At 52.0% G+C, this 24,640-nt stretch overlaps 11 protein-coding genes across 11 annotated transcripts; 4 read left to right on the top strand and 7 right to left on the bottom strand.

The window, feature by feature from the left end:
• Positions 1-410: 410 nt before the first annotated feature.
• BDW47DRAFT_127194 (uncharacterized protein) lies at positions 411-1,329 on the bottom strand (the record flags this gene model as incomplete). The annotated part of the gene is made up of 5 exons (XM_024816678.1): positions 411-468; positions 519-773; positions 835-971; positions 1,023-1,070; positions 1,126-1,329. The coding sequence occupies 5 exons, from the start codon at positions 1,327-1,329 to the stop codon at positions 411-413; spliced, it is 702 nt and encodes a 233-aa protein (XP_024670423.1).
• A 2,066-nt stretch (positions 1,330-3,395) lies between these two features.
• Positions 3,396-4,599, bottom strand: BDW47DRAFT_108530 (NAD(P)-dependent alcohol dehydrogenase). Its single transcript, XM_024813254.1, has one exon. It carries the CDS (start codon positions 4,527-4,529, stop codon positions 3,489-3,491), a length of 1,041 nt encoding a protein of 346 aa, XP_024670422.1. The 5' UTR covers positions 4,530-4,599; the 3' UTR covers positions 3,396-3,488.
• A 440-nt stretch (positions 4,600-5,039) lies between these two features.
• Positions 5,040-5,661, bottom strand: BDW47DRAFT_108529 (uncharacterized protein; the record flags this gene model as incomplete). Its single annotated transcript, XM_024813253.1, has 2 exons — positions 5,350-5,661; positions 5,040-5,288 (listed from the first exon to the last, which is right to left on the bottom strand). A coding segment is annotated over exon 1 (282 nt), but the record flags the coding sequence as incomplete, so codon positions are not given.
• Positions 5,662-5,997: 336 nt separating this feature from the next.
• BDW47DRAFT_127192 (Ty1/Copia family ribonuclease HI) lies at positions 5,998-6,333 on the top strand (the record flags this gene model as incomplete). The annotated part of the gene is made up of 1 exon (XM_024816677.1): positions 5,998-6,333. One exon carries the CDS (start codon positions 5,998-6,000, stop codon positions 6,331-6,333), a length of 336 nt encoding a protein of 111 aa, XP_024670420.1.
• Positions 6,334-6,723: 390 nt separating this feature from the next.
• BDW47DRAFT_132769 (DUF829-domain-containing protein) lies at positions 6,724-7,826 on the bottom strand (the record flags this gene model as incomplete). The annotated part of the gene is made up of 1 exon (XM_024817654.1): positions 6,724-7,826. The coding sequence occupies exon 1, from the start codon at positions 7,675-7,677 to the stop codon at positions 6,724-6,726; it is 954 nt and encodes a 317-aa protein (XP_024670419.1). The 5' UTR covers positions 7,678-7,826.
• Positions 7,806-9,373, bottom strand: BDW47DRAFT_108526 (uncharacterized protein). The gene has a single exon (XM_024813252.1). It carries the CDS (start codon positions 9,321-9,323, stop codon positions 7,914-7,916), a length of 1,410 nt encoding a protein of 469 aa, XP_024670418.1. The 5' UTR covers positions 9,324-9,373; the 3' UTR covers positions 7,806-7,913.
• Positions 9,374-11,198: 1,825 nt separating this feature from the next.
• BDW47DRAFT_49102 (uncharacterized protein) lies at positions 11,199-12,583 on the bottom strand. The gene is made up of 4 exons (XM_024819160.1): positions 12,246-12,583; positions 11,949-12,184; positions 11,702-11,882; positions 11,199-11,641 (listed from the first exon to the last, which is right to left on the bottom strand). The coding sequence occupies exons 1-4, from the start codon at positions 12,337-12,339 to the stop codon at positions 11,424-11,426; spliced, it is 729 nt and encodes a 242-aa protein (XP_024670417.1). The 5' UTR covers positions 12,340-12,583; the 3' UTR covers positions 11,199-11,423.
• Positions 12,584-15,444: 2,861 nt separating this feature from the next.
• BDW47DRAFT_49070 (glycoside hydrolase family 43 protein) lies at positions 15,445-17,157 on the bottom strand. Its single transcript, XM_024819159.1, has 4 exons — positions 16,879-17,157; positions 16,610-16,769; positions 15,813-16,527; positions 15,445-15,719 (listed from the first exon to the last, which is right to left on the bottom strand). Exons 1-4 carry the CDS (start codon positions 17,052-17,054, stop codon positions 15,607-15,609), a joined length of 1,164 nt encoding a protein of 387 aa, XP_024670416.1. The 5' UTR covers positions 17,055-17,157; the 3' UTR covers positions 15,445-15,606.
• A 604-nt stretch (positions 17,158-17,761) lies between these two features.
• On the top strand, positions 17,762-19,864 carry BDW47DRAFT_132767 (acyl--CoA ligase). The gene is made up of 4 exons (XM_024817653.1): positions 17,762-18,826; positions 18,882-19,170; positions 19,224-19,327; positions 19,391-19,864. Exons 1-4 carry the CDS (start codon positions 17,766-17,768, stop codon positions 19,629-19,631), a joined length of 1,695 nt encoding a protein of 564 aa, XP_024670415.1. The 5' UTR covers positions 17,762-17,765; the 3' UTR covers positions 19,632-19,864.
• A 1,858-nt stretch (positions 19,865-21,722) lies between these two features.
• Positions 21,723-23,084, top strand: BDW47DRAFT_49027 (uncharacterized protein). Its single transcript, XM_024819158.1, has one exon. It carries the CDS (start codon positions 21,886-21,888, stop codon positions 22,663-22,665), a length of 780 nt encoding a protein of 259 aa, XP_024670414.1. The 5' UTR covers positions 21,723-21,885; the 3' UTR covers positions 22,666-23,084.
• Positions 23,085-23,089: 5 nt separating this feature from the next.
• On the top strand, positions 23,090-24,567 carry BDW47DRAFT_108511 (uncharacterized protein). The gene is made up of 2 exons (XM_024813251.1): positions 23,090-23,500; positions 23,641-24,567. Exons 1-2 carry the CDS (start codon positions 23,339-23,341, stop codon positions 24,559-24,561), a joined length of 1,083 nt encoding a protein of 360 aa, XP_024670413.1. The 5' UTR covers positions 23,090-23,338; the 3' UTR covers positions 24,562-24,567.
• The last annotated feature ends 73 nt before the right edge of the window (positions 24,568-24,640 follow it).

The raw sequence follows: 24,640 nt of genomic DNA, 5'->3' as shown, positions 1-24,640 counted from the left end.
ATCAGGGATTCCGCACTCGCGTAGACTAGGTACCACCGGGGTTCTACCTCTTAGAAGGGAATAACTGTTTAGGTGAGATCTCTGTTCCATATACACTTCTCTTCTTTTTGATCTAGTACATGTAGGATGTCGTCCTCTCAGCCGTACCTAAGCTACACTTTCGATACAGACAATCCTCAATGGGTTCTCAAACAATATTGAGCTCAGATGATATTAGGTGTACATGCTATGTTTACACTATCGGATCCATGCATTGCACAACAGCGACTTAACAAAGATGAGATCATGGTATATTTTCTCAAAAATTCATGCGACGTATGAGAATGGTCATGACTATTGTAACACGTTGCAAATCTGCAGGATTCTGAACAGTCTTTGGACTTAGTGAGAACCCATCATGGCTTATGGTATCAACGAGCCGGCTTGTCACTCGGAATGCCCTTATCGCCCTCGCAAGGCACAGCACACCTACAGCTGATCAGCAGATGCGATCCGTCAAGAATCGAAGGAGAACTCACGTAAACCCAAACACCATACCGCCCTTGTGGAATTGATCCAGAACACCACCCTGGCACAGTCCAACACCATCTGGTGAGGAGCTACCTTGATACACGGACTGCCAAGTGTTCAGCACAAGTTCATATCCGTCCCGGTAGAAAGTGATTTGAGGATTGCACATCCCCTCTCCCCCGCAGCCTTCAGCCCCTTCGATATCTTCGTTCACCTTATCACTATCCCTGGCAGTGAAGACGATGCTGTATTTACCAATGCCTCTGTATGATCATATATCAGCTCTGAAAACCATATGCCTGTCGTTAGGTCAGGAAGACTCACGGGTCAGTAAAGTACTGCTTTCCAGAAATCTTCTTTTCATCATCCCACCAGCAGACGTTCCAGTCTCCGTCATGCTTGGTTGTGTCCGTCCCAGCACCTGCCCGGGAATCAGGGGTGGTGTCTACATTGCAATTTCCCTGGAACTGTCAGCATTTCTACCAAGGTCCCTGGTGATGCTGGGCTCTTACCCCTCCTTGAGTGGTAATGGACATCCGACAGTTTCCCGAACCCTCGCTCTACACCCGTTAGTGACTGATGTAAGGTTTGGACATTGACCTTCAGGAGACATACAAAAGGCAGGCTGTCGTCGAATTTCATGTTCACCACCTGCGCCGCCGAGTTCCCGGCAGCCCCAGTCATGGCCATTCCAATAATAATGGCAATGGGGTTTCTCTTGTCGATTTCGCTTTTTCCCACCAGAAGATCATTCGAAGGAATCCCCAATGCGGACGTAGCCGCGACGCAGAGCAAGGGCAAAAGGAAGGATTTCATCATGATGGCACAGAAACGACTTCGTGTTGGTCAGTGAATAAGTTTCTGGGCTCCTTAGAGGACTTGATGTGTTCGGTTCTTCTCTTCCATGGATGGGCTGGCAGCTGCCTTTTTATAGACGATTGATTCTATGCCAAAGGAATACTGACTCGCCTGCTTACACAAACACAGCCTCGCACACACGAGCGGTGCGTCGTGCAGGATCTATGCGATCTGCACCTGTCTCGTGTTGGTGCAAGATCGGGTACTAGGGCTGCCTATGCCCACAATATACTGCATGTCCTATGTCTGGTTAGCTTGGCGTCAAACATCTGAGGAAACTTATCGTGAGGAGCCATACAAGCTAGAAATAGTTCCTGCCAAGAGAGCCAATGATCTGCGTCTGACATTGGAATTCCCCTCATTCTGAGAGGGTGGGACATGCTTAGCTTGTCATTGAGACATGGGGTCACCTGCTTAATACGGTAATATTTGTGGGATATAGAATGTGTATGGTCGTCTATATTACCTGATGACGACAGAAGATGCAGCATCGCCCCCAATGCCGAGGGATTCATGCAAAGCCTCGCGGGATGGGGCGTAGCGATCGCCAGCGTCGTCCACTGAGAGGGACCCAACTGACTACTAGGTCCTGACTGCATACAACCTGCCACCGCGGCACCGCCCCATCAATCAACTAGTGGTACGATGGGTGGCCGCCTGTAGTTTCATATTATGAACACACTGTTGTATGTGTCTGTTTTGGCATATCCGATATGTGTTGAGTCGCGCATTTGCCGTTTCTCCCTTGATGACGGTTCTCTGGGCTACCGGAAGCATCTGGTTTTTCACTGGATGGGATCGTATAGCGGGTCAAACGAGCGTGGGGTCCAATATTGGGTGAGATCATTGGTTCGAAATCGAAATGCTGAGGATTTCTCTAGATGGCGCTACGGCTCCTAATTATATACTAGTCCAGTGCGGATCTGCTTTTCCACCCGATTGATTGGCCATGCCTGCCTAGGTTGTTTTGCACAGCTTTCTCCATGTTGGGCGGCGAGGTGGCTCTGAGCAAACCTCGTTACTGCGTTTGGTGGATCAAGCGTATATGATACTGTCTATTAGCTCGTCATATACCGAAGGGTCCCTCGTGGACACTTCAAAGAATCATGGACCGGGGAGGGACCAATTGATGTCGAACTCGAATATCCAACGGACGCTCATCAGAATGCCCTGGTACAACAACAGCACTCTTCAGCAGTACTCTGGGATGAACAACGGGCCATGGTAATGCACTCCACTTCACTTCATTGATTAGAACTTGTAAGCGCAAGCAGCACAGATTAGTCTATTAGAGAATGTCGTTCACAGACACCACTCGAGTACCTAGTTTATTTGGAAGTGATAAGTCTACGTAAAAGTATGTATCAGTATGTATCCTCCAATTCTGAGAAATGGGGATAATGCAGGTATGTGTTTGTCTTCCATGCACTTTAGGAAAGGGAACTACTATCTGAGACATGTTAGACATTAACATGGAATCTAACTGAAGATAGCTTGGCTCCGGTCTAGGCGCGTCTGTCTTGCAGAAACTTGTGTATTTCATCACTTTGTAGCACCTGATGAAGAGTCATTGAGTGCCTGTACAAATGTTCGCCCCGAGAACAATCTGCCCCTCCTGAGAGACCCGTCGAACAGGATCACCTTAAATTTCAAGCTGGTGGGTGTAGCTCTCTACTCTTGTCTCTTGAGACATCTGGGAACTCTGCTCTATGTTCATATTCAGGCTCGATGAATTTGATTACCCTGCTTGGCAAAGAGTTGATATGCGGTTAGGCAATCGTGTGTTAACCTAATTGCGGACTCACATTATCAGACTTGAAGCCCGCTGCGAAGGTGGATTTGTGGCTACAGGCTAATATATGAGATAAATAAGCTGGAAAATAGTATAAGAAAAACTTTGATAAATTCTGTATTCTTATCTTTACGCATGCTAAGAGATGCTTGATTAATATACTCTAATTATGTCCTACATATCGTAGCTAATAATTTTGAATGGAAAACGCCTGTTTAAGGGGTTGGGAATAGCTTCAAGTCCTTTTAGCATGGTTATTAGGATCCAAAAGGGTGAGCGGGTCAGTTGGGACGTACGTTAGCCCCCGTTTCGCAGGCCATGAGTGGCTCTAATCAACGATCTTGACAACAATCTTTCCTCTCGCGCGGCCCGTCCTCAACTTAGCGAATGCATCGGGTGCCTTGTCAAAAGGGAAAACCTCATCTAGAGGGACCTTGACCTTGCCCTCAGCGACCCAGCGAACCAGGAGATCAAGCTCCCCCGGGGTGTCCTTGGTCGTCGGCAGGCTGATCTTGCGCCCGCCGCCGCCCAAGATGGAGGGGACCAGGAGGCGGCCCATCACGCTCCGAATGCCGGCGAGGCTCATGGCGGCGCCAATCTGCATGAAGCGCCCGGTGGGCTTCAGGTAGGCGTCGGCGGCGGTGTAGAGGTCGGCGGGTGAGGAGCCGACGGTGTCGAAGACGAGGCTAAACACCGGACCCTTGGAGCGGAGGACGGCCGAGACGTCGTCCTTGGTATAGTCGATGACCTCGTCGGCGCCGAGGCTGCGGCAAAAGTCGGCGTTGCGGCCTGAGCAGCTGGTGGTGACGTGACAGCCCAGGACCTTGGCGATCTGGATACCGAAGACGCCGGTGCCACCGCTGCCGCCGTTGACAAAGACCTTGTCGCCGGACTGGACGTACGGGGCGATGCACTGGTATGAGGTCTGCGCCGCCACGCTGAGGCCGCTGCCGGCCTCGAAGCTCACGCTCTCCGGCAGCTCGGCGACCATGGCGTCCTTGGAGGTCACAGCCATGTACTCGCCCAGCGCGCCCCAGCTGGTTGGGGCCACCCTGCCGAAAACGCGCTGGCCAACGCGGAAATTGCTGACCTGCGCTCCAACGGCCGCAACCGTGCCAGAGAAGTCCAACAGTGGCGTCGCCGGCACGGGAATGATGCGGCGGGCGATGAAGCCCGGGAGCTCGGGAAACTTGTAATCAGCTGGGTTGAGCGAGGCGGCGTAGACCTTGACCAGAATGCTGTCATTGCCCAGTCCGCTGGGCGGAAGCGGGAGCGACAGCTCCTTCAGCTGGATGGCGTTCTCGATGGTCGTCGCGACCGAGCTGTATTGCCATGCTCGCATCACCTTGGGAACGTTGGTGGCGGCCATGTTGCGCTCAAACAAGACTCAGGAAGACGTTGCAGCTGTCTGTTTGCTTTCCACGTGGGATGGACTGGACTCCAAGGTGTTTTTATACCTTCGTAGGACGGACGTCCTGGCAGTCCAGGTCTCTTGGAGGCGGGGGAGGGGGGGGGGACCCTAAACAGCTTATCAATCAATGCTCACCTAAATTAATAGCGTTACTTGGCCGGACATATGCATAGTAGGCTACCTGGCCTGCACCCAGCATATCAGTGCCTGACTTCGGAAGAAAGCACGTAATACATGTCTTATCACTTTACCCTGGTTATATCAGATAAACTGTAAGTCACTGGAAAGGAATCCACAGGCAATAAGAGAGTTACTAGCTACGGATAACGGTAACTTTTTCTTCCCTTCTCCTTTCCTGACCTCTCTTACTTTCTCTCCTATCTTCCCATTTCTATCTCATCGCTCTCCTTGGGATACCAGGCATATCAAGCCTGACCCAAATGCCGATTCGGTATCTTGATGCAGTGGCTGTCATCGTCCGTTCTTCCCCCTACAGATAGATATAGCGAGATATGCTAACAGAGAAGATAATGGCGCGACAAGCCCCAGAGCCCCGAGCCTCCCATGGGCTTTCGTGGAAGCAGAATTAGCAACAATACGCCATGCCAATACTTCAGTTTTCCTAGACTCATCTTTTTTTCGACCGCGGCTGCTATGGGCACTGACTTTCATGAATACTTGGCAGCATCGACTTTGCGGCCCTCAGCTACTGCACCTGTGGGGAAAAGCTTCACCCGTCGATTTATCGACCTTTTGCAAGCTACTGACAAGACCGAAGTAACAGTAGCCCAAATCCACGCCAAACTGGCGAAGGAGGCCAACCAATACGACAGCAAACTGTTCTATACCCCTATCCACATCGCAAGCGCCGAAAAGCCGACCATCACCCTCCGGCCTCTCTACAGAGGACCAAGAGAAGTTTACAGCTCCGGAAAGAATATGCGAGCTGGCGGACGGAAAAGTACTAATCTCAATCCTTCGCGAGGGGAAGACGTCGATACCAGACCTTGATGGGTGGAAAAGATGGCTAGCGTCATCAATCCCAGAGGCGGTTGCGGACATGAAGGTAGAGGCTGTCCTTGAGTCTAAATCCAATTCCAGCCCCTGTCTGGAGACCATTCCCGTGGCAGTGTGGGACATTGCTGAAGCGGAGCGAGGCACACAGTTTCGTCGCCTATGTAGAGTCCCACAACCTCCTCCTCGGCCAACCAAACCTCTCAAACACTGTGGAAAGTAGGGCGGACAACTTGCAGCTTCCTGCAAGGGAGAAGTGAGGAGAAAGGTCCTTTTCTTTTGCTTTTTCTAAGAATGATATTGATAGTGATAATTGTGGGAGGACCGATGAGAACGGTCAAAATATTGATGATATTGATGAATCTCAAAGCTATGGAGAGATTGCGAACAGTTGCAGGATTGCAAGCAAAACATGAAGAGTCAACAAACAGTCTGTAGTGCTAAGGAAGCAATCGCCATACAAAAGAGCGCGATAGCACTGGGTATTGGGGAGGAGCAGCCGATTCCTATTTACACAGACAGCGAGTCATCGATGAAGAACATTGCAAAGCGAGGGTATTCGCAGGTAACCAAGTGGATTGACAACCGCTATCTAGGAACCAAGGACCTCTATCGCAAGGAAGTCATCAAACTGATGCATATCGACGGTAAAGCGAACCCCGCGGACGGACTCACTAAGCCGCTGAAAAACGGCGATTTCCACGCGTTTCGGACGATGATACGCGTCATGAAGATGGAAAAGGATTGAATTTGATGAAAAACACCATATTTCGATGGAATTGACCAGATTGCACTGAAGGAAAGGAATCACGAACGAGGGGCCGTGTTGAAAGGATCGTTCGTTTGTTGGTTCACGTGACGTAGCTTAGGTATAAGCGAGATCATCATCGCTTTCCTCTCATAGAAATCAACGATCTTTACCATCTCATCTTCATCAGAAACTCTATAGGTCGGTTGAAGTCGGCCGATTGCATGTCTCACAATTCGACAATAATTAGAGGGGGGGGAAAAAAAGGAGATAAAACTTAGTATCAATGATTTCTATAGCTGATAAAAGACACTCATGAAACATATCTAAACATATCTTCCAACTCATCTATCAACCCAATATACAAGCATATATACATACAGAACCCACCTACGAGGAAGAGCAGCACGAATCCCAGAACTTGGAAACCGCCCCCCAGTACCTCTGCGGATCGTGGCGCAGATGCGCCACATGTCCCGAGCCGCTGAACTTCTCGAGGACGACCTTTCTGTAGCCCTGGACTTCAGAGGCCTCGCGGGCATGCTCCTCGACATCGAGGTGGCCGATGAGCGGGTCGGAGTCGGAGTAGATGTAGAGCCTTGCGCTGTTGGTGGGGATGCGGTCTGGGGAGTTGACGACGCGGCGGCCTCGCGCGGAGAGGCCTTCCAGGCCGAGAAGGGCGGGCAGACCCATGAGCAGGACGACGACGGCCGCGGCGGTGAGTTTGGCGAGCGGCTTGGGCAGGAAGGCGAACCCGATGGCGATGCCGGCGACCCAGCGCGGGAATTCGCGGCGGAAGGAGGCCCCGCCGGGAGTGGAGTCCAGGATTAGGCCGTGGAGGGGGATTGGCCCTGGTTTGTTGCCGGAGGCGTCCTGCATGGCGTGCCATGTGGAGGAGACGGCCTCGAGGTTGAGGCCGCCGCTGTTGGAGAAGGCGTGCATGAGAATCCGGGGCTGTTTTTGGGTGTTTCTTGCGGAGAGAGAGTCTCCTTCTTCTTTGGACCCGTCGACTGCGGACGAATACGAGTGGATGGTCTCGGTGTTGCCGTCGTTGTAGAGCTCTTGTGACACCATGTCCTTGACCAAGGCCTTGGCGGCTTCCTGGCCGCCGAAGAACGTCGCCATGGTCCGTGCCGTGACGGTGATTAGCTTGGCAGATGGGTACAGGTCATGATAGCCCTGCACGTACTTCTGGACGAGGCGCGGGGACGCATCGGCCCATGTGAATAGGACGACGGTCGTGGGCGCATTGGGGTTGGTTTGCTCCTTGTCGGGTTGCGGATCCAAGACGCGGATGTGATCGGAAAATTTCCGCAGAGAGAGTGGTGAGAGCGGTCCAGCCATGGTGATGAGTAGTGTGGTCTATCCTTCTGCAAGGTACGGAGCAGATGGGACCATATAAAGTTCGAGACCACCATTAGGGGGGTCCGTTTTCTCCATGAATTTGTTGACTTGGCGTGCTGGAGCTTTTCCCGATTAGGAAATTTCCTAATCGGGATAAAAATTGAGATCGCCCGGGATGCGCCAGGGTTCAAGGACTAGGGTTTAGTCCACAAGAACATGGCACATAAAATAGCTCATCACCCTGTCTCCGTCCTATTGCGCAGGAAATCCAAGCAAATCTCTTTTACAGAGTCGGCGTTCAAGTCGATCTCCGAGGTTGAGTCACTAAAACACCCACGTCTTTTCAAAGCGTATACAAACCCTGAAACTAACCAGAGTCGCTCGCGCCGGCGATGGATGGGTAATCCCAATCCCCCCCCTAACAGCCATGAGACGTTGAGAGCGCTGGACACTGCTTCGCTTTCTCCTAGAGAGAACAGCGCGTTTTCGAGCTCGTCGACACACTGTTGTGGGATAGAGGGCGGGTTGTCACAACTCCCCTCGTAGTCCAGAAAGACCGAGCAGAGGACCATAATACTCCCCAACTGGACACTGGCCTCGGATACATCGCCATATATGTTCGAGGCGACGGTTCCCGGTTCCTTGGCCAGGCATCGCCACAAGATGGTCGACGGCGGGAGCCGGGGAGACGTTTGCGGGTCAGAATGACCACTGGCCGCGATCAGTTGAGACACCCGATGAACAAATCCCTGCAAACACGGCTGGAGAAAATCCAGGTCACGATCGCTCCAGATAAGGCTCTCGTCCGTGGACTGAGCGAACTCAAAAGCGATCATGATGTGATGCAAGCTGGGATTCCGAATGGTTGCAGCAAGCGTGCCAATGGATCTACGATCATCCCGGAGATCGCTCAACGAGCCGCGGAGGAGTCGACGACAGGCTGCAAAATGGGATTTAACGCTACTGCGGGCAAAACGGTAGTCCAGCTGCAGAAGCCGCAGGACAATGCTGAAGCTGGCTTCCCAATCCACTGCATTGTCCTCGCGGGTTAACACGTGACCGGTGCCCTCATGGTCTGTTGGACCGCACTGGATCCAGTCCAGGAGTTCCTTCCGTGCTGAGGCAATAGCCTTTCCACGGTAGGTCAGCGCCGCGACCTGGAGATTCCCCCTTTGATCCTGGGTGGTCCAGATCTTGAGATCAATGCAGTGAAAAGCGACGCTGGCCCGGAAGATGGCATCCAGTACGGGAGACGCCCGTGACAAACAATGGGTGAGATGCGTGGGACCGGGACAGATGGCCGGGCTAACGCCCCAGGTGCTGGCGAGGTCCCGATAGAAGTGAGTGGATATTAGGTACTCGACCAGCGAGTAGCCGGACGGCGTGATCTGCGCCGGGAGTTTGGGGTCGGGGGGGTTGGGGGGTTTGGAAGCGGACCCCGAACCTCCCGGCAGGTTCGGTGGAGATGGACTCCGTCTCTGAGTGGTTCGGTGACTTCCACTTTCCTCGATCTGGTGGTTCTGTCTCCGGATCCTCGCTCGAATGCCAGCGCGGGCGAGGTGTGAACGCGCCTGCTTCCGGCCTTGGAGGGATTCCTGGCTGATGAAGATCAGGTCATGGGGAGAGGATGATTGGGTAGATGGCATAAGGACATAGTACTGCTTAGTAGGAGTAGTAGTAGTAGTAGTACGATGTAGTGTACGCCAGAGTACGAGGAGATAGAGTAGAGGCAAGAGGATGGAATGACTGAGTGGAGCTTCCATTCCCTGCCGGGTTAAGAGCCTAGTGGTGCCTGAGTGCCTGGGGCACAATCCGCATCGCGGACCCGAGCCCTCCGAGAGGGCTAACCGGATTGGGATTGGCTTCTAGTCACTGACTTACCAGGAAATAACAAGATCATTTCTTCCTCAGTCCATCTCCAAACAATACAACCAAGCCGAAGAGGACGCCACGTTCAAAGACACTCATCTGGATCACCGAACGTGTCTCTATTCTATAAGGGGGTCTGGCACATGAATACTCGAGTTGAACACTCCAGCGCGGTTTCAAGCGCCCAATTCCGGAGGGCTGCAAACTTCAAAGTCCCTACATGTGTGCACCGTTCTTGGATCGGCTAAATTGACTTGTTGTTCGTCATCCCATAGTCAATGGATTGTAGCTATGTCTGCAGAACACATGAGACTCTGTCGAATCGAGTTGATATCATGATCCATGTGTTTGTAGAATGCATCTTCCTCCGTAGGATTCTGCATATCGGATCCCATGCCGTCCATACTATGCGCCCCCAAGCAATTTTACGTAGGTGGTTCTGGAACCAATCTTTAGTAAGATGCGCTTTCATATACGGATATTCAAGAGCTATAATAGTACTCACAAGATAGTGGAACTGGTGGAAGATATCAATTCCCACAACATAATAATTTGGGCCGCGTGGGAGAGGAACAGTCCTATGGTTGACAAGTCTTGCTGCGTTCTGATCTAGGGATTTTCACGAGGGGCCCATCTGCTAACTTTAGTGCTACAACCCAACATATACTTTCAGGGTGCTGGAGGCAACAAATAGTTGTATAGGTCTGCCCGAAGCTTGCCTCTCCTAACTAATGCATGATAAAATAAGTGGGCAGCAAGAAGATTGAAAATTGTTTAGCAAGTGACTGAGTCTTGACTAGCAGTACTTTATTCAGTATATAAAATCAATGGAATCACGTCGCGTTATCTTTTTCAAAGGGGGCAGTACTCCTAGATTTACCTCAGCTGAGTGTATTTGTCAGAATAACTTGTCTTTCAGGAGTGATACTCCTATATTCAGCTCAGCTGAACATGAGTTTGCCAGAATGTAAAACAAAAAGGCAATATTAGGTTTTCAGTCATACGTGGTGCACCAACCTAAAGACCACTATCCATCTTAAAGCCCCCAAAATCATGACCAATCTCTTTGTAAACCTCCCCCTCAATCAAACAAACAAAGCCAGTAAGCATGGGGGCCAAAAGCAACCACAACAAACCACGGATCAAGGAAGTTGTTTGTTGGGGGCGGACAGACTAGGCCTGGGCCGGACCCAACGATCAATCCCCCAAGGTACGATGGCACCCCTTGACGGACCAACCACTCAGGGCTGTCACCCCGAAACTAGCCACCCCCCACTGGGTAATGATAGCCCCCCAGAAGGCGCAACGCTTAATTATAGGCCCCGGCGGTAGGGCTCAAACCCACCCGCTTCCGTCGTCTCCACCGTTCCGTGGGACCCTTCCCCTGTGCCCACTGTCCACTGCCAAGTAGATATGGAGGTAGTATACTACGTAGTACTTAGTCCATGCTCCGTACTGGTCTACTGGGAGGCGACCTCTTCGTGCTAAAATAAGGAGGGGGCCGATAATCCGGAGATTTCGGGCCTTGTAGCCTTGCATATCCTTATGTACCGATGGTATGGATGGGACAGGCATCCCAGCCCATGCATACCCGAATAGACCACTAGCTTTGTTGGTTGTTGAGACTTGGACATCGCTCGAAGCCGTCTATAGCAGTCTTTCAATTCCCACCCCCCAACTTTTAACACCTCAAGAAAAAAAAAATAAAAATAAAAATAAAAACATGAAGAAAGAAAGAAAGAAAACCAAACCAACGAGACCCGCTCGGTTAATTTAGTCTGAACACGCCATCCCGCCAATGTGTATATGTACATGATCGCCAAGAACTCCACCTCTAATATATGTCCGCGCGCGATAGTCAAGGTCCGGCTTACGGTTTATGATACCGTGGCCGAAAGTGAAAGAAATCGCGACTTAGCCTCGGCGACAAGCCGCTGGAAGGTGTCGTCCGCGGGGAACACGTTCAACATCACTCCGCAATCGAAAAGTCCTTCTGCTGCCTCCAGCGACTCCAGGATCTTTCGTTTCACATCTGAATCCATATTTGCCGGGGTGGGAACTCCAGGGCCTGGCACTGGGATGGCGAGTTGAGGGTCTATACGGGCGTTGGTCAGTCGGTCGCGTTCGGTACAGAAGAACCAATAGGGATTCATACCATAATGTGCCATCGGATACGGGGCAGCTTGGGTGGTATCTGCTGCCATACTCGTCTGCGGATAACTGGTGGAGGTGGCCGGGATATATGCATACCCCACTGTGGGTTCGGGTGTCGTCGGGTGTCCATAGAGTGGTTCTTGCACTGGTAACCCAGGAGGGGAGCGACTCGGATCGACCATCTATTCCATCAGTCAGACAAGAGCCGCCCTTGATAGGGGAAAGGGAATAAGGCGACAGCCACATACCATGGGCAACTGTGGTATACTATTGGGGTCCATGAAAGGGGTCTGGGGAGATGGCGACATCCAAGGAGAGTGTGAATCGGGTTGGGTAGTATAGATCACCCCAGCTTCGGGGGTAGACCGCGGCTGCTGTTGTGACCCCATATAGGGAGGACTGGGTGACGACTCCGACTTGGGCTCGGGACTCTGGCTCTGACTCTGTTGCGAGTTGCTTCTTCCCCTCTGGCGAGCCTTTTGACCTGTATTGCATCCTGGGTCAGCACCTGTCATAGGGCCCGGTTCGCCAACGGGGGAACATACGCCATCTGCGCTGGGCCAAGAGGTTTTGAATTCTTCGCCTTTCGTCATAATCTTGGATTTCGACGAGCTGGGTACCTTTTCTGTAGGCGTACATGGTGAAAGGAAAGAGGATGAGAGGTTGTCAGGACGAAAGTGCCTTTGGGTTGGATGTGTAGAACTTGAGCCTGTCCCGCATCGTTGAGCGAGGACGGGGCGATTATATACCATCTATACAAGATTACAGAAGGTCTAGAGAACATTCTATTCCCTCATAGACACAGTTGGCATCTGAGCCGAGAGGCTGAGAGCGTCCATGTCCAGTAATGGTTTCTGTTCATCATCTTGGCACTAAAACGGCCCTGTACTTCTTTTCTTTTTTCTTTTTTTTTTTTTCGTTTCTATTATTTTCTTTTCCCTGCTAATGACAAGGCTAATCTCAAGTTAGACCTGAAAGAACGAAATGATGGGTGATGACGATCGGGGGGGGGGCTGATCTTCGTGGGGGACATGAATGGATCCATCGTCCAACCCATAGCATGGAGTGGCTGCATGGATGGATGGAGACTGCAAGGGAACGCACAAGGCATGTCGCCCGGTGTCTGACACAGACGCGTATCGAATCGAGTCAAGTCTAAGGGAGTAACCTCCGACTAGTCAAAGAACTAGAACGTAGCGAGACGAGTAGCGATAGTGAGTTGGTCACCATGACAAATTTGCGGGTCCAGTCAGAGAGAAGAGCGACTAGGAAAGTCACGGGTCATCATTTCAATCTTCATCCTTGACCCACTTCGGCTTCATCCTAAACCTTGCCTTCGTTCCAGTCGGCTTGCTTCATATCTGCTGAGCCACACCAAGTCTATTCCGCGACGCCTTTAATTGATATTAACTACACGCTATGTGTATCTAACAATAGCATCACATTTGAAGGGAACCCCCGCTTCTGTGTCGATTCAATATCTTGAACCATTTAGAATCCGCCTTACAGGTTGGGGGCCAAGACGACCTGAGGCCACTGGGGTACCAACCTACTCCAATCCCCCTCCCCCATCCAGATAACCAAATGACGCAGATCGGCATGCTCCTTATGCTTACGGGGCATTGAGACAAATTGTGAAGAAATGATGATCACACGTCTGCTACAAAATGGATGATGTTTCGGCGGAATGATCGAGAACGAGTCAGAACCAGTCAGATACAACTCTGTTGCTTTCCAACACGACCCCAGAGGGACGTCCGTGGGCAACATGACAGGGGCCCCCACTTCAAACCCAACAACAAGAGGAGTTTCTGGGTCTCTGCATATCGCCATCCACCACTGGACCGGTTCCTCCAAGAATAACCGACAGTTGAACCTGACGATCTTTACCTAACGTGGGTCTAGTGCTGGGGCGATGAAGTCTGATGATGCTATCTATATCTTCGGATTACACTTTTGCTGGTCGGGAATTGATATCCAACGACACTAACGCACTGTAAACCACAAGCACCGCCCATCCTAGGCGCGATCGCTCGACCAGTTCTCCGCTAGTTGGCTCATCACAACGTCGCACCATGCGGAAATGAATCAGCGGCCCCCCTGGACTGGTCCGCCAAACTGGTCCGAGAGCGAGGGCGGGATGGGTGATTAAGCTATAAGCGCTAATCCGTGCGCCCTTGTCAATTGTGGAGAAGAATCTTATATATAGCAAGCTATCCAGCTTTATGGCGTGCCGGCGCTTCTGATTGGCCCGGGCTCCTCGACAGCGTCTACCCAAACAAGAAATCTAGCTTCAGACGGATATGGGCAAGTGTGGTATGACGATTATGGGTCCACCTGCCAACGTCTTTGCGACGATTTTTTGGGCCGGTATAGCTCTTGGCTGTGTAAGATTCTACATAGTATCAGATGACTGATGTTCATACCCAACATAACGAGAATTGTATGATACTCAGTTGGTTGACCGAGCGATAGCGACTCGGGCTAAGAGTTCCAGAGTACACCGACACCGACATCTTACCTATGTTGACTATTGTCTTGTGGCAACGTCTAGTGGCAGGTCGTCCTGCGATGGTTCCGGCTGTTCTCAATTCCAGTCAGCCAGGGGGCCGGGCTCTCCGGCACGTCAACGGCGGGAAACGCCGCAAAGTCAGGTTCTGGAAACTCGCCGCACGGTTGTTAGCTCAGACCGACACCCTTGGAAGGTGAGGTCATCTACAAAACAGTCATCTCTGGACCAGTCGTTCTTCAGGGGCTAGTAGAACCAACTGTCTTCCGCGCGCCTTTAGCCGATGTTACGCTGACGATCCGTAGGGGAACTAGCAGAGAAACAGATACCATGGATGCAGTCCGCGTTTCAGAAGATTACAGTAGGGCAACGATGACCAACACTCTGATCTCTGGCTGACGGGGCAAGCTAGGGGTTGGCCGACGAAGTGGCCTCGAACCACGCAGTCTATCAAATCATGGGAACCCTAGGGCCACATCATTCAGGTCTAACCCCGGGATCCCGTCAATGAGCCATTAAATGTCCTAGTCTACTCTATCGGATGGGGGCCATACAGGATAATCTCGTCTGACATTGCCATAGTAATCTCTCGAGGTATTTTCATCCACAGTAAGCAGACCGGTCGCTTAATAGGCTGAGGTATTTTCGCTGGAAGCGAGTCGAGCACCGACAGTTGGCTGTTTCGTCAAGCGAACCGTGAAGACAATCGTTAATCTGGGAACATACGCAATGAAGTCAGCCTTAGCTGACCAGTATGCCATTCTTCTTGTCTTTGCATCGTCACGGATATATGATGGTTGATACACATCATCCAGCCATCCTTCGCTTAGGTCCGCCTGGTGGCAATCTTTCGCCCCTCCTTGATGGAAGGAACAACTGGCTCTCCTGGGATGGAAGATCGTTTCTTTAACCGTCCGTCTTTCGTCGTTTCTATTCTTCCTTTCCTTTTTCTTTTTTTCTCCTAAGACTAAGGATATCGCCACGTTGGTGCCCCCCTTCTGAGTCCCAACTGCTCCCACCCTCTTCCCCCTTTCCCCCTTCCACCATGATTTCCAAATCCACATTGAGCACATACAAAGACGAAGTGCTTTGATGATTAATTCTCAGCTTCTGTTATCCATAACCATAGATGGCGTGGGGCAGAATTTCCCATCTGTTCACCGACAGTCTATCCCAACCACGCTATCATCACCTGTCGACAGAGATTTTCGGTACCCTCGCGAGCAATTTGATCTAGTGCAGTCTGATATTCTGGTTTTCTCTAGAAAAGAACTGTACGGGCATTATGAACTTACTGACATTATGGACTGTGCTAATGCTATTATAATGATTATGCATACCATGTCACCTCCGGACAAGCCCCGACTTAACGTCGACTACACGTCACGCAGATTTCGTTAATTCTGTCCTCGCGGAACATCGAAGGGTCCATTCAACGCGGCGGGGAAGGTAGGCGCGCCATTCTCACCCCAAGTGAACTTTTGCGTCCGAATGGTGCGGTAGAGATTTGCTGTATCGGTCAGCACTCACTCCATCAAGCACCCGAGGAACAAAGCAGCAAGCGAGATGAACCTGGGAGAGAAAAACGAAAGGAAAGACTTACATTTCGGCTGGTCCGTCGTCTGTGCATGATAAACCACATAATGCTCCGTCCCGTCCGGACTAACGGTGAAACTCGCGTGTCCCGTGCCATAGACCCCCGCATCGGGATTCTGCTGGAACACACAGCCCTCGCGGTGTTTGCGCCAACTACAGGGGATCATGGGGTCATCACCCACGAGCTCGAGTAGCCCGAGACAGTAGAACGGAGTGTCGACACGGGCCGCCGAGTACACGACGAAGTTCTGGCCCGTGTGGGGATTCACCAGCTGCTGGGGACCCTCGTTGGTCGCGAGCCGCACGGGTCGACCCCGGGGCACCTGCTCCCAGGGCTCGTCGGGGACGGAGATGATAGCGCGCTCGCTCAGGGTGGAGTTGATCGTCAGCGGGTCGGACATGCGCGTGATGCACAGGTTGGCGGGCCACGCGCTGTAGGTGTCCTCCCAGCAGCTGTAGATGTGGTAGATCTGATCCGCGTGATGGAAGTAGGTGCCGTCGATGGCAAACTGGTCGAAGGTGTCGAGGGTGCTCCTCAGGGCGTAGGTCGAGGCCCAGGCGTCTGGCCCCGAGCTCTCCAGCACGAACATGCGGTGGTTAACGGCGGGGCAGTTGAACGGACATTGTGCATCCTGCAGCGGCGGCGGCGCATCCTTGTCGGGAGTTGCCGTGAAGATGATGTACCATTTCTGGTTGATGTGGTGGATTTCGGGGGCCCATAACTGATGTATTGTCAGTAACTATATCTACCTTGCTCTGTATACTCTGTATACTAAGAAGATAATAAAAAAAGAAAAACCCCACATCAGTCGACCAAGGCTCCCCACTCGACGCATTAGGTTTAAAAACCACTCTAGACTCCGCAAAGTCCCAATTATCCGTCAAAGAGCGGGATCTCTTCAGCGTGATATTATCATTGGTGGTGTACGTCAAGAAGTACCAGTCTTCATGGCGGAGGACGAACCTAGTCAGTTATTAGCCTTTTCAATTCCCCAGAAAAATACAGCTCTATTCTACTAGATAAGCCATGGTCGATTGGGGAAAAGGGAGAAAAGAAAATGGGAAATACGAACGGATCACCGGCATTAACGGTACTGATCGGATTATGGTAAGAGGCGTTGTTGGTGGAGGGATCGGTGCCGACGAGGGCGAGATCGAAGGTTTGGAGATTGGCTTGGTTGGGGTCGAAGGATTGGGGGGTGGAGAGGTTGATTAGGAGGGTGCTTGCGATGAAGATGAAGGACCACATTTTTTGTCTTCCTTCCTTCTTAATGTTTACTTTGTGTTTTTTTATTGATTTGTGTGCTATGTGCTGGTGCTGTCTGGGGACAGATAGATATACCCAGGTAAATAAATCAGAAGTAAACATACCCCTCCGAGGCTGGGAACAACAAAGAAGCTCCAATAAACACGGATAAAAAATACTACATACCCCTCATTTGCACTTTCCCAATCCAACGGTCGGGGTCTCTTGGTGATTTGTTCACCGTCTGTATGCCAAGGATGGTTAATTGATCATGTGTTGTTTTGACTTTGAATTAGTGGTTGTATGATCTGTGGGGGATCTTGTTTTGACATATATCTTGCGGTGCTATGCCCTGGGATGGGTATATTGCGGGGTGTTACTGGGAGTGTGATGTGATATATATCGGAGTAATGTGTAGATTGTTACCCCAGAGATATTACCTCAGAGATAGAGATGGAGATCAAACATGCATGCCGTCAATCATTATTCATAGAACCAGATATTCTAGAAGGTAATCAATATTGATGGGCCGATGGATATCTAAAATAGTGAAGCCCGAGGCAACCACTCCCGTCTCGGCAAGAAAATAACCGACCGAAATGCGGGGATGAAAACACTATATATCCATTGGCTTTGTTCTACACCCCAAACCTTACTCTATACCAATAAATTGGTAAATATCTGTATATATACTTTACCATCATAATATCGAGCATGCCCTTCCAATCCCGCTGGCAGATTGACGTCCCCGACTGTCATCTGGCATCGCTTCTCCTCACCTCCCCCACTCATCCGCTCTCCAACTCGCACCGCTGCTTCGCCGAGGCTGCTCGCCCCGATACGCACTACTTCACTACCCATGGGTTTCGTCTCTGGAGTCAGCGGTTCGCTGCCGGGTTGCGCCGTGCCGGGTTGAAGCCCGGCGACCGCGTCTTGCTCTTCTCTGGAAATGACCTCTTCTTCCCCGTCGTCTTCATGGGCATCATCATGGCCGGTGGCATCTTTTCCGGCGCCAATCCCACCTTTGTCGCGGGTGAGCTGGCCTACCAGCTGCAGGACAGCGGTGCGACCTACCTGCTTTGCGCAGACGCCAGTCTAGACACGGGCATCGAGGCGGCCCGCTTGGCGGGACTCCCCCAAGACCGCGTGTTTGTCTTCGACAATGCGGTGTACGACGGGCGGGCCGAAGGTCGCCTGGGATGTCGCCACTGGGGTGAGCTCATCGCGTCCGAGAGCGAAGCGACTGGGTTCGCGTGGGAGGAGCTGTCCACGCCCGAGGCAGCCCGCCGCACGCTGGCCCTCAATTACTCGAGTGGCACGACAGGACGGCCCAAGGGCGTGGAGATCTCGCACAAAAACTATTGCGCGAACATGCTGCAGTGGAACCATCTCTTCTACCAGGATCCGGACTGGAAGGAGAGGCAAAGCCGCTCTCGCTGGCTGTGCTTTCTGCCCATGTATCACGCCATGGCACAGAGTATCTTCATTGCTGCGGCCATCTCGCGCAGCGTACCTGTGTACATAATGCCTAAGTTCGATTTTATCAAGATGCTCGAGTATACCGACCGGTTTCGCATCTCGGATCTCATCCTCGTGCCCCCTGTTGTGGTGGCGTTGGCGAAGCATCCCGTGGTCAGGAGCGGTAAGTATGATTTGAGTAGCGTTGAGTCTGTCGGTAGTGGGGCGGCCCCTCTTGGACGCGAGGTCTGCGAGGAGGTCGAGAAGCTGTGGGAGCCAGGACGGATCAATGTCAAGCAGGGATGGGGAATGACGGAGTATGTTGAGCCCCGATCGATGATCTTGGCGACCCCCGGATACTAAATAAAACAGAGCGACATGTTCGATCCTCGGATGGGACCCCACCCAAAAGAGCTACACTGCTTCGGTGGGGGAGCTTAACGCCAACTGCGAAGCGAGAATCATGGCCGATGACGGAGTGACCGAGTTGGGGCGTAACGAGCGCGGCGAGCTCTGGGTTCGCGGCCCCAACGTTATGAAAGGATACTGGCGCAATCCACAAGCCACGCAGGAGACTTTGACCGAGGACGGGTGGCTGAAGACGGGCGATATCGCCTACGTCTCCACCGATGGCAAGTTCCATGTGGTTGACCGGAAGAAGGTACTTGACTCTACGTGACCGGGAAGTCGATGAGTAGAGACTAACAGACCCAGGAATTGATCAAAGTGAAAGGCAATCAAGTCGCCCCGGCCGAACTGGAAGCCATCCTGTTGGAGCATCCCGCTATTGCTGATGTTGCCGTCATCGGCGTTACTGTGTAAGTTGCCTACCTATCCGAAATGAGGCCGATCGTTTAATTGGTACTAACAATCGGTAACAGGAACGATGACGAACGGCCCCGAGCATATGTTGTACTGAATCCCGGAAAGACCGCCACGGCGCAGGACATCACCTCGTTCATGGACGGAAAAGTCTCATGGATCAAGCGCATCACGGGCGGCGTTGTCTTCCTCGATGCGATCCCGAAGAATCCCTCCGGAAAGATCCTGCGGAAGACACTTCGCGACAAGGCACAGAAGGAGATTCAGCAGAACACTGGTGATGTCCGGGCCAAACTATAGATCCAACGTACAGCCATCATAAAGATTATTTGGAGGCCCTTCAAGTTTTTCAAGGGATGAAGCTATACACTGTTTGAACTCTGGCGGATCAATGTGGGGTATGGATTCGAGCATATAGATCGCGATCGTATTAACCCATAAATTCAGTAAAGTATGTGAGATGCGTAAGAAGGTTCAAGATTCCAGATTGCCAGTAAGAACCAGGATCTGCTTTTTGGGCAGGTGAGGGGCCAAGTGTTTGTCGATTAGGTTGCATTTACTGGCATGAGAGCTCTTCACCAATCAAAAATTATGAAAATGTCTAACCGGTAAACAATGGGTGCTACCATGGTCCAGGTAGCGGTGAACACCGAGAACCTGTAGGATACTCTAGCCTATTGACTAGTGGTAGGCCTCTAGTACTGGGTCCCATTAGTTATACCAAGCAAATGTCGAGAAAAGTCAACCTGAGGACAATCGTGCTCGATGACTTGCCACTACTCGGCTGATCAAAGAATTTTTTGCTTTCATACGGAACGTAAAATTTCTCCCAGAGGTGTCACTTGCCATCGAATGAAACTTCATGGATCTTCCCTTGCGTCGTGGATGGACAGCGCTGCGAACACCCAGGGCATGCCCACTAGAGCGACAGCATCTGCGGGGCAAAAAAGGATCAGACTCGAAAATCTGGACGGAATTTGGAATTCCCATCGTCCATATTAGAGTTTTGCGCTGATCGACAGGCTGCATGGGGGCGACCCGGTTATTTGGTTCTGGGAGGGGGAGGGATGGCATAGACCAGTAGTTAATCACGATCAGAGGGCGATTCTATACTGTGATAAGTTAGATCTGATCAATTCGTTCTCTCAGCCCGATCATCGGTATTTGTCACGGCGCCCGAGAGATGCACGGTTCTCACCGCCACGTAGGCGAATTGCATCTCGTTGGATGGCAAGGAACCCACGACTCGGTCGAGTGAATTGGCGTTCGAGTGGTGGGAATGATGGAGATGATGCGATCATCGGTCTGGGCATCGAAAGTCCGTGTATGGCCGAGGTGGAGATGGATGGTCGACTATTTAGACAATGGCGAGCTGATGGCAAGCATGTCCCCACCAAGTCCGATCGGACTGTCGAAACTTTGACTGCCGAACAGCAGCGGGAGTAGAGACGGATCTGCAAGCAGGGAGAGACGACGGGGACGTGTCGATCCGGACATCTTGGCTGACTGAATAATTGAGGGGAAAAGAGAGAAGAATTGAATGGGTTGATTGAGATTGGAGATATTCGGGATGGAAAAGTCCAGTGATCGGGAGTCACGGGACTTGCCCTTGTTTATTCTTCAATTGTTTCTCATCCGGAACTTCATCCATGCCAGCTTGGATTCTCTTCCATCCGAATCAAAACAAGGATATCTACCTATCATGAAGAGCGATCGATCTCACTGATCGAGCCTCATCGGACCACCCCTTAGGGATCCCATCCAGTCAGCCAGCCTTACATTAGACCGGGACCCGCTAAACCCCGTCTAACGAACTAGCGGGAGCCTGCGAGGGTCGATGGCGGTGGCGCATGCATTCCACAGCTGAACTACTTGGACTTCGACGTTTTTTTCCGACCCCCGGCCCCGCCCCGGTCCTATAATATTGGATGATATGATAGATGGTGGTGCACTCGTGGATCCCCTGTAGCGCAGCAGGACTCGTGGCTGATCAGGGCCCAGCTGGACTGGGAGGGGGCGCGCGCCATAGGCCCTCCTCCCTCTTCATACTAGGATTGTAGACTATTCCCTCAAACGGATGGGGTTTCACACTGTAGGATCTTCCATTGTCTCCGCATGGTGGGGGGTCTTGGTTCCCTTGGGTTTTTAGTGTAAAGAAAAGTGAAATTCCCTGCGGGTCACAAGAGGCGCAAGTTGATGTCTTTTCGTGGTCTGGGGCCCTGTTTTAATCTGCCAATGAGTTTATAAACCTACCTAACGGTCGTTTCCTCTTCCCTAATCTCGTTTGGTAAGGAAACGCAGACGATTTCTTTGTGCGATTGCTCCCTGGTTCGGATCCTTGCTACCTCCATTAAGCTCTTAAGACATACATATACCAACGGGACCATACAACACATTGATCTCTCCCGAGCATCGAAAGTGTCACTATCGCCATCACCATTGCTATTCTGCTCAGGGATCTACTGCTGCATCGCTACCACGACTTATAAACCGATTCCATTACGGCCTGATAGGCAGTTGAGATCTCTCTCCAACGCGCAGGAGACCAACGGCGATGGGCCGTGAGCATGGTGACTGTGTCCCATCTTCCACTATTCAGAGTTTCACACACGGGGTCCTCTATCCAGCGCTCTGCGTGATTGGCATTGTCCTTCTCGCGCGACGAATCAGACACCACCGACAGCGGAAGTACCAGCTTCCCGAGCGGCGACAGGACTCAATACGATCCACATCTCTCGCAGAAAAGTCCGGTGGCGACATGTCTGCAGGCCAGGGAGCAGCGGCGCCCTACATCAGGGACCCTTCCCACGACGTGGTGACGACGACGGCGGCGGCGACATCATCCTTGCCGTCTGCCTGTGATATCCTCCAACCCCTGTCTCAGTTGACCCCACTGCCCTCCAGTGGCCATCTCGCGGCCATTCTAGGCCGCGCGAAACAGCCCACGCATCCTGCGAACAAGAAGCCAACAGGTGGCCCCGGCGGCGATCCTGGCGCCAGCGCGGGTCCGAGTAGTGACTACTCGAGACCGTCGACCTCAGAGACCCAAGCCAGTGACCTGTCTGGCGGCGGGAGTGATCAATCAAGCTACTCTGGGACCAGGGATTCGCTACCGCCGATGGCGCCTACACCGACTGAGTGGCGGCCCGTGGAAAGCCCAGCAGGTTACTACTCCTCCTCCCACGACGACCACTTCGATGGGTCAGAGCTATCGGGCGAGCCAGTAGGCCCGCGGCCGCCAGTGCAGAAGAGTGGCCAAGTTGCTCAGCTACTCCATGATGCTGATGAGGAAGGCGTGCGGACATGGAGACGGCTGATGGTCGAGTATAGCTGAAAGTGGATGACGAGCTGTCCAATGAGCCGATGCGGGATGGATCCTTCGTCCTTCTAGGTTTGTTCCATTCCTTTTCCTGCTTCCCAGGCCCTTTAGGTTCTTTTTCCTTTTTCTCTCAGTTCATTTACGATTCCATTTTTTTTTCTGTCTCCCTCTTTGCTTTCGTTCTTTCTGTTTTTCCCTCGCCTTTTCCCTGTTCTTCCGTGTTATCCTCTTTCGTGCTCTTTTTTTCGGGTGGGGATTTGACATGAGACTACCTATTTTGGTGTTGGGCTATGGTCTGGTGGCGGAGATGAGGTAGGCAGACATAGTACTGGATTGGTACTTGGTCGCGCCGATATTATGTATGCCGATGATAGTATGATTCTAATGATTGCGCCATCACTTACTGTTCACTTACGTTCAATGTTCAAACTACAATACAATTACTTGCTCTAATATACGGACTTCACAACTAAATATGCACCACTATGTCCATAAAGTATTCAGCTGAGTCATCATCATCAATCGATACGGATCTAACCCAATGCGGTAAAAACGTACTTCATCATCATTGGACTCGGTCCGTCCAGCATGATGATGCCCAACTGTCTCCCTCTCGCTCTCTCTTCCCCTCTTACGTCCCTCTCATGATACCCTCACGACATCAGCATACTCTAGGAGAACCGCCAAAATGACACTCACCACATATCCCGTCTCCGCCGCAGACTCGCCCGATCTGACCGCGCTCTCCTTATCGCGCCTCGTGCACCGCCTCGAGCTCAATCTTCTGGTCCCAAGCGCGGATCTCTCTCCGCTACGCCAGTCGGAGTATCAGCGCATGCGAGTTGGTGCTGTACGTTATTCTCTTTCCTATCGTATCCCCGCGAAACTCGCGCTCCCCTGGAGCATATACAGAGAGACACAAAAAGCCACAGAGATAGCCATCTCCAAACAGCTACCAAACCAAGATAGAACCCATCTAACAGAAACCAGAACATAGCATTCGCGCAATCAACCCTCACTTCACTCGAACGCGCCCTCCCAACGATAAAAGCCCCCGACCACCGCAACGACCTCCAGACAGACCTCCTGCTCTACCGCCAAACCATCAAGAAACTGCAAGCTGTCCTCGACGAGATCACCGCCGAGGCGGAGACCCTCCGGTCTGCTAGTCGCGGTGCTGCTGGCCAGGATGAAGGAGACGATGAATCGGAGTCTGAGTCGCTGGATGGTGAGGATCTCTTGACGCCTGATGAGGGGAGTAGTACCTCTGGGGAGGGGGGGAGGGGAGGATTAGATGAGGAGGGTGGTGATCCTTCAGCTACTGCTACGACAACGTCCGATATCCCAACAGCTACACCACAACCACCGCAAGCAACGACAACAACACAACCAACCAACCCAGAACAACCACAAACAGCACCCCCAACCCTCCGAAACAGATCCCACCTTCCCCCATCATCATCATCAACAACAGCCCCCACAACCCCCACAGCAACAACAACAGGAGCCAGAACAGGAACAGACCTCTTCCCCCTCCCCCACACCCTCCCACACGCCCAAACCGACCCAACCCCCTCATCAACCTCCCAAACAGAATCCCAACTCACAACAGACCGCACCACCCAAGAAGACCTCACCACCTCCCTCCTCTCCCTCGCCAGCCAGCTGAAATCCTCCTCCCACGCCTTCCACGCCTCCCTCGAGTCCGAGAAATCCGTACTCGCCCGCGCCGTCGACGGCCTCGACCGCTCCACGGGCTCCATGGGCGCCGCCGAGCGCCGCATGGGCACCCTGCGCCGGATGACGGAGGGGAAGGGGTGGTGGGGGAGGATGATGCTTTATGCGTGGATCTTTGGACTGTGGTTGTTGGCTGTTTTGATTGTGTTTTTGGGGCCGAAGTTGAGGTTTTAACTTTACATATTTTATCTAGTATCTTTAGCGGTAGCTTGACTTTTTTATATATTTAACTTTTTTTTTTTTTTTTTTTTTT

This window comes from Aspergillus candidus (assembly GCF_002847045.1).
Source record: "Aspergillus candidus strain CBS 102.13 unplaced genomic scaffold BDW47scaffold_35, whole genome shotgun sequence".
In the NCBI taxonomy this organism is placed as follows: domain Eukaryota; kingdom Fungi; phylum Ascomycota; class Eurotiomycetes; order Eurotiales; family Aspergillaceae; genus Aspergillus; species Aspergillus candidus.
Note: the sequence above shows the minus strand (reverse complement) of the source record. Positions and strands in the feature narration are given on the sequence as shown.

Bases quoted from the DNA above. Each gene is read 5' to 3' on its own strand.
- BDW47DRAFT_108530 (XM_024813254.1), bottom strand. From the start codon at position 4,529: ATGGCCGCCACCAACGTTCCCAAGGTGATGCGAGCATGGCAATACAGC.
- BDW47DRAFT_108526 (XM_024813252.1), bottom strand. From the start codon at position 9,323: ATGCCATCTACCCAATCATCCTCTCCCCATGACCTGATCTTCATCAGC.
- BDW47DRAFT_49102 (XM_024819160.1), bottom strand. From the start codon at position 12,339: ATGTACGCCTACAGAAAAGGTACCCAGCTCGTCGAAATCCAAGATTAT. The intron at 11,883-11,948 runs GTATGTGGCTGT...CTGATGGAATAG, and splicing joins GTATACCACAGTTGCCCATG to ATGGTCGATCCGAGTCGCTC. The intron at 11,642-11,701 runs GTATGAATCCCT...ACGCCCGTATAG, and splicing joins GTATCCGATGGCACATTATG to ACCCTCAACTCGCCATCCCA.
- BDW47DRAFT_49070 (XM_024819159.1), bottom strand. From the start codon at position 17,054: ATGTGGTCCTTCATCTTCATCGCAAGCACCCTCCTAATCAACCTCTCC. The intron at 16,770-16,878 runs GTTCGTATTTCC...ATAACTGACTAG, and splicing joins ACCGTTAATGCCGGTGATCC to GTTCGTCCTCCGCCATGAAG. The intron at 15,720-15,812 runs GTAAGTCTTTCC...TGACCGATACAG, and splicing joins GACGACGGACCAGCCGAAAT to CAAATCTCTACCGCACCATT.
- BDW47DRAFT_132767 (XM_024817653.1), top strand. From the start codon at position 17,766: ATGCCCTTCCAATCCCGCTGGCAGATTGACGTCCCCGACTGTCATCTG. The intron at 18,827-18,881 runs GTATGTTGAGCC...TAAATAAAACAG, and splicing joins CAGGGATGGGGAATGACGGA to AGCGACATGTTCGATCCTCG. The intron at 19,328-19,390 runs GTAAGTTGCCTA...AATCGGTAACAG, and splicing joins GCCGTCATCGGCGTTACTGT to GAACGATGACGAACGGCCCC.
- BDW47DRAFT_49027 (XM_024819158.1), top strand. From the start codon at position 21,886: ATGGGCCGTGAGCATGGTGACTGTGTCCCATCTTCCACTATTCAGAGT.
- BDW47DRAFT_108511 (XM_024813251.1), top strand. From the start codon at position 23,339: ATGACACTCACCACATATCCCGTCTCCGCCGCAGACTCGCCCGATCTG. The intron at 23,501-23,640 runs GTACGTTATTCT...AACAGAAACCAG, and splicing joins AGCGCATGCGAGTTGGTGCT to AACATAGCATTCGCGCAATC.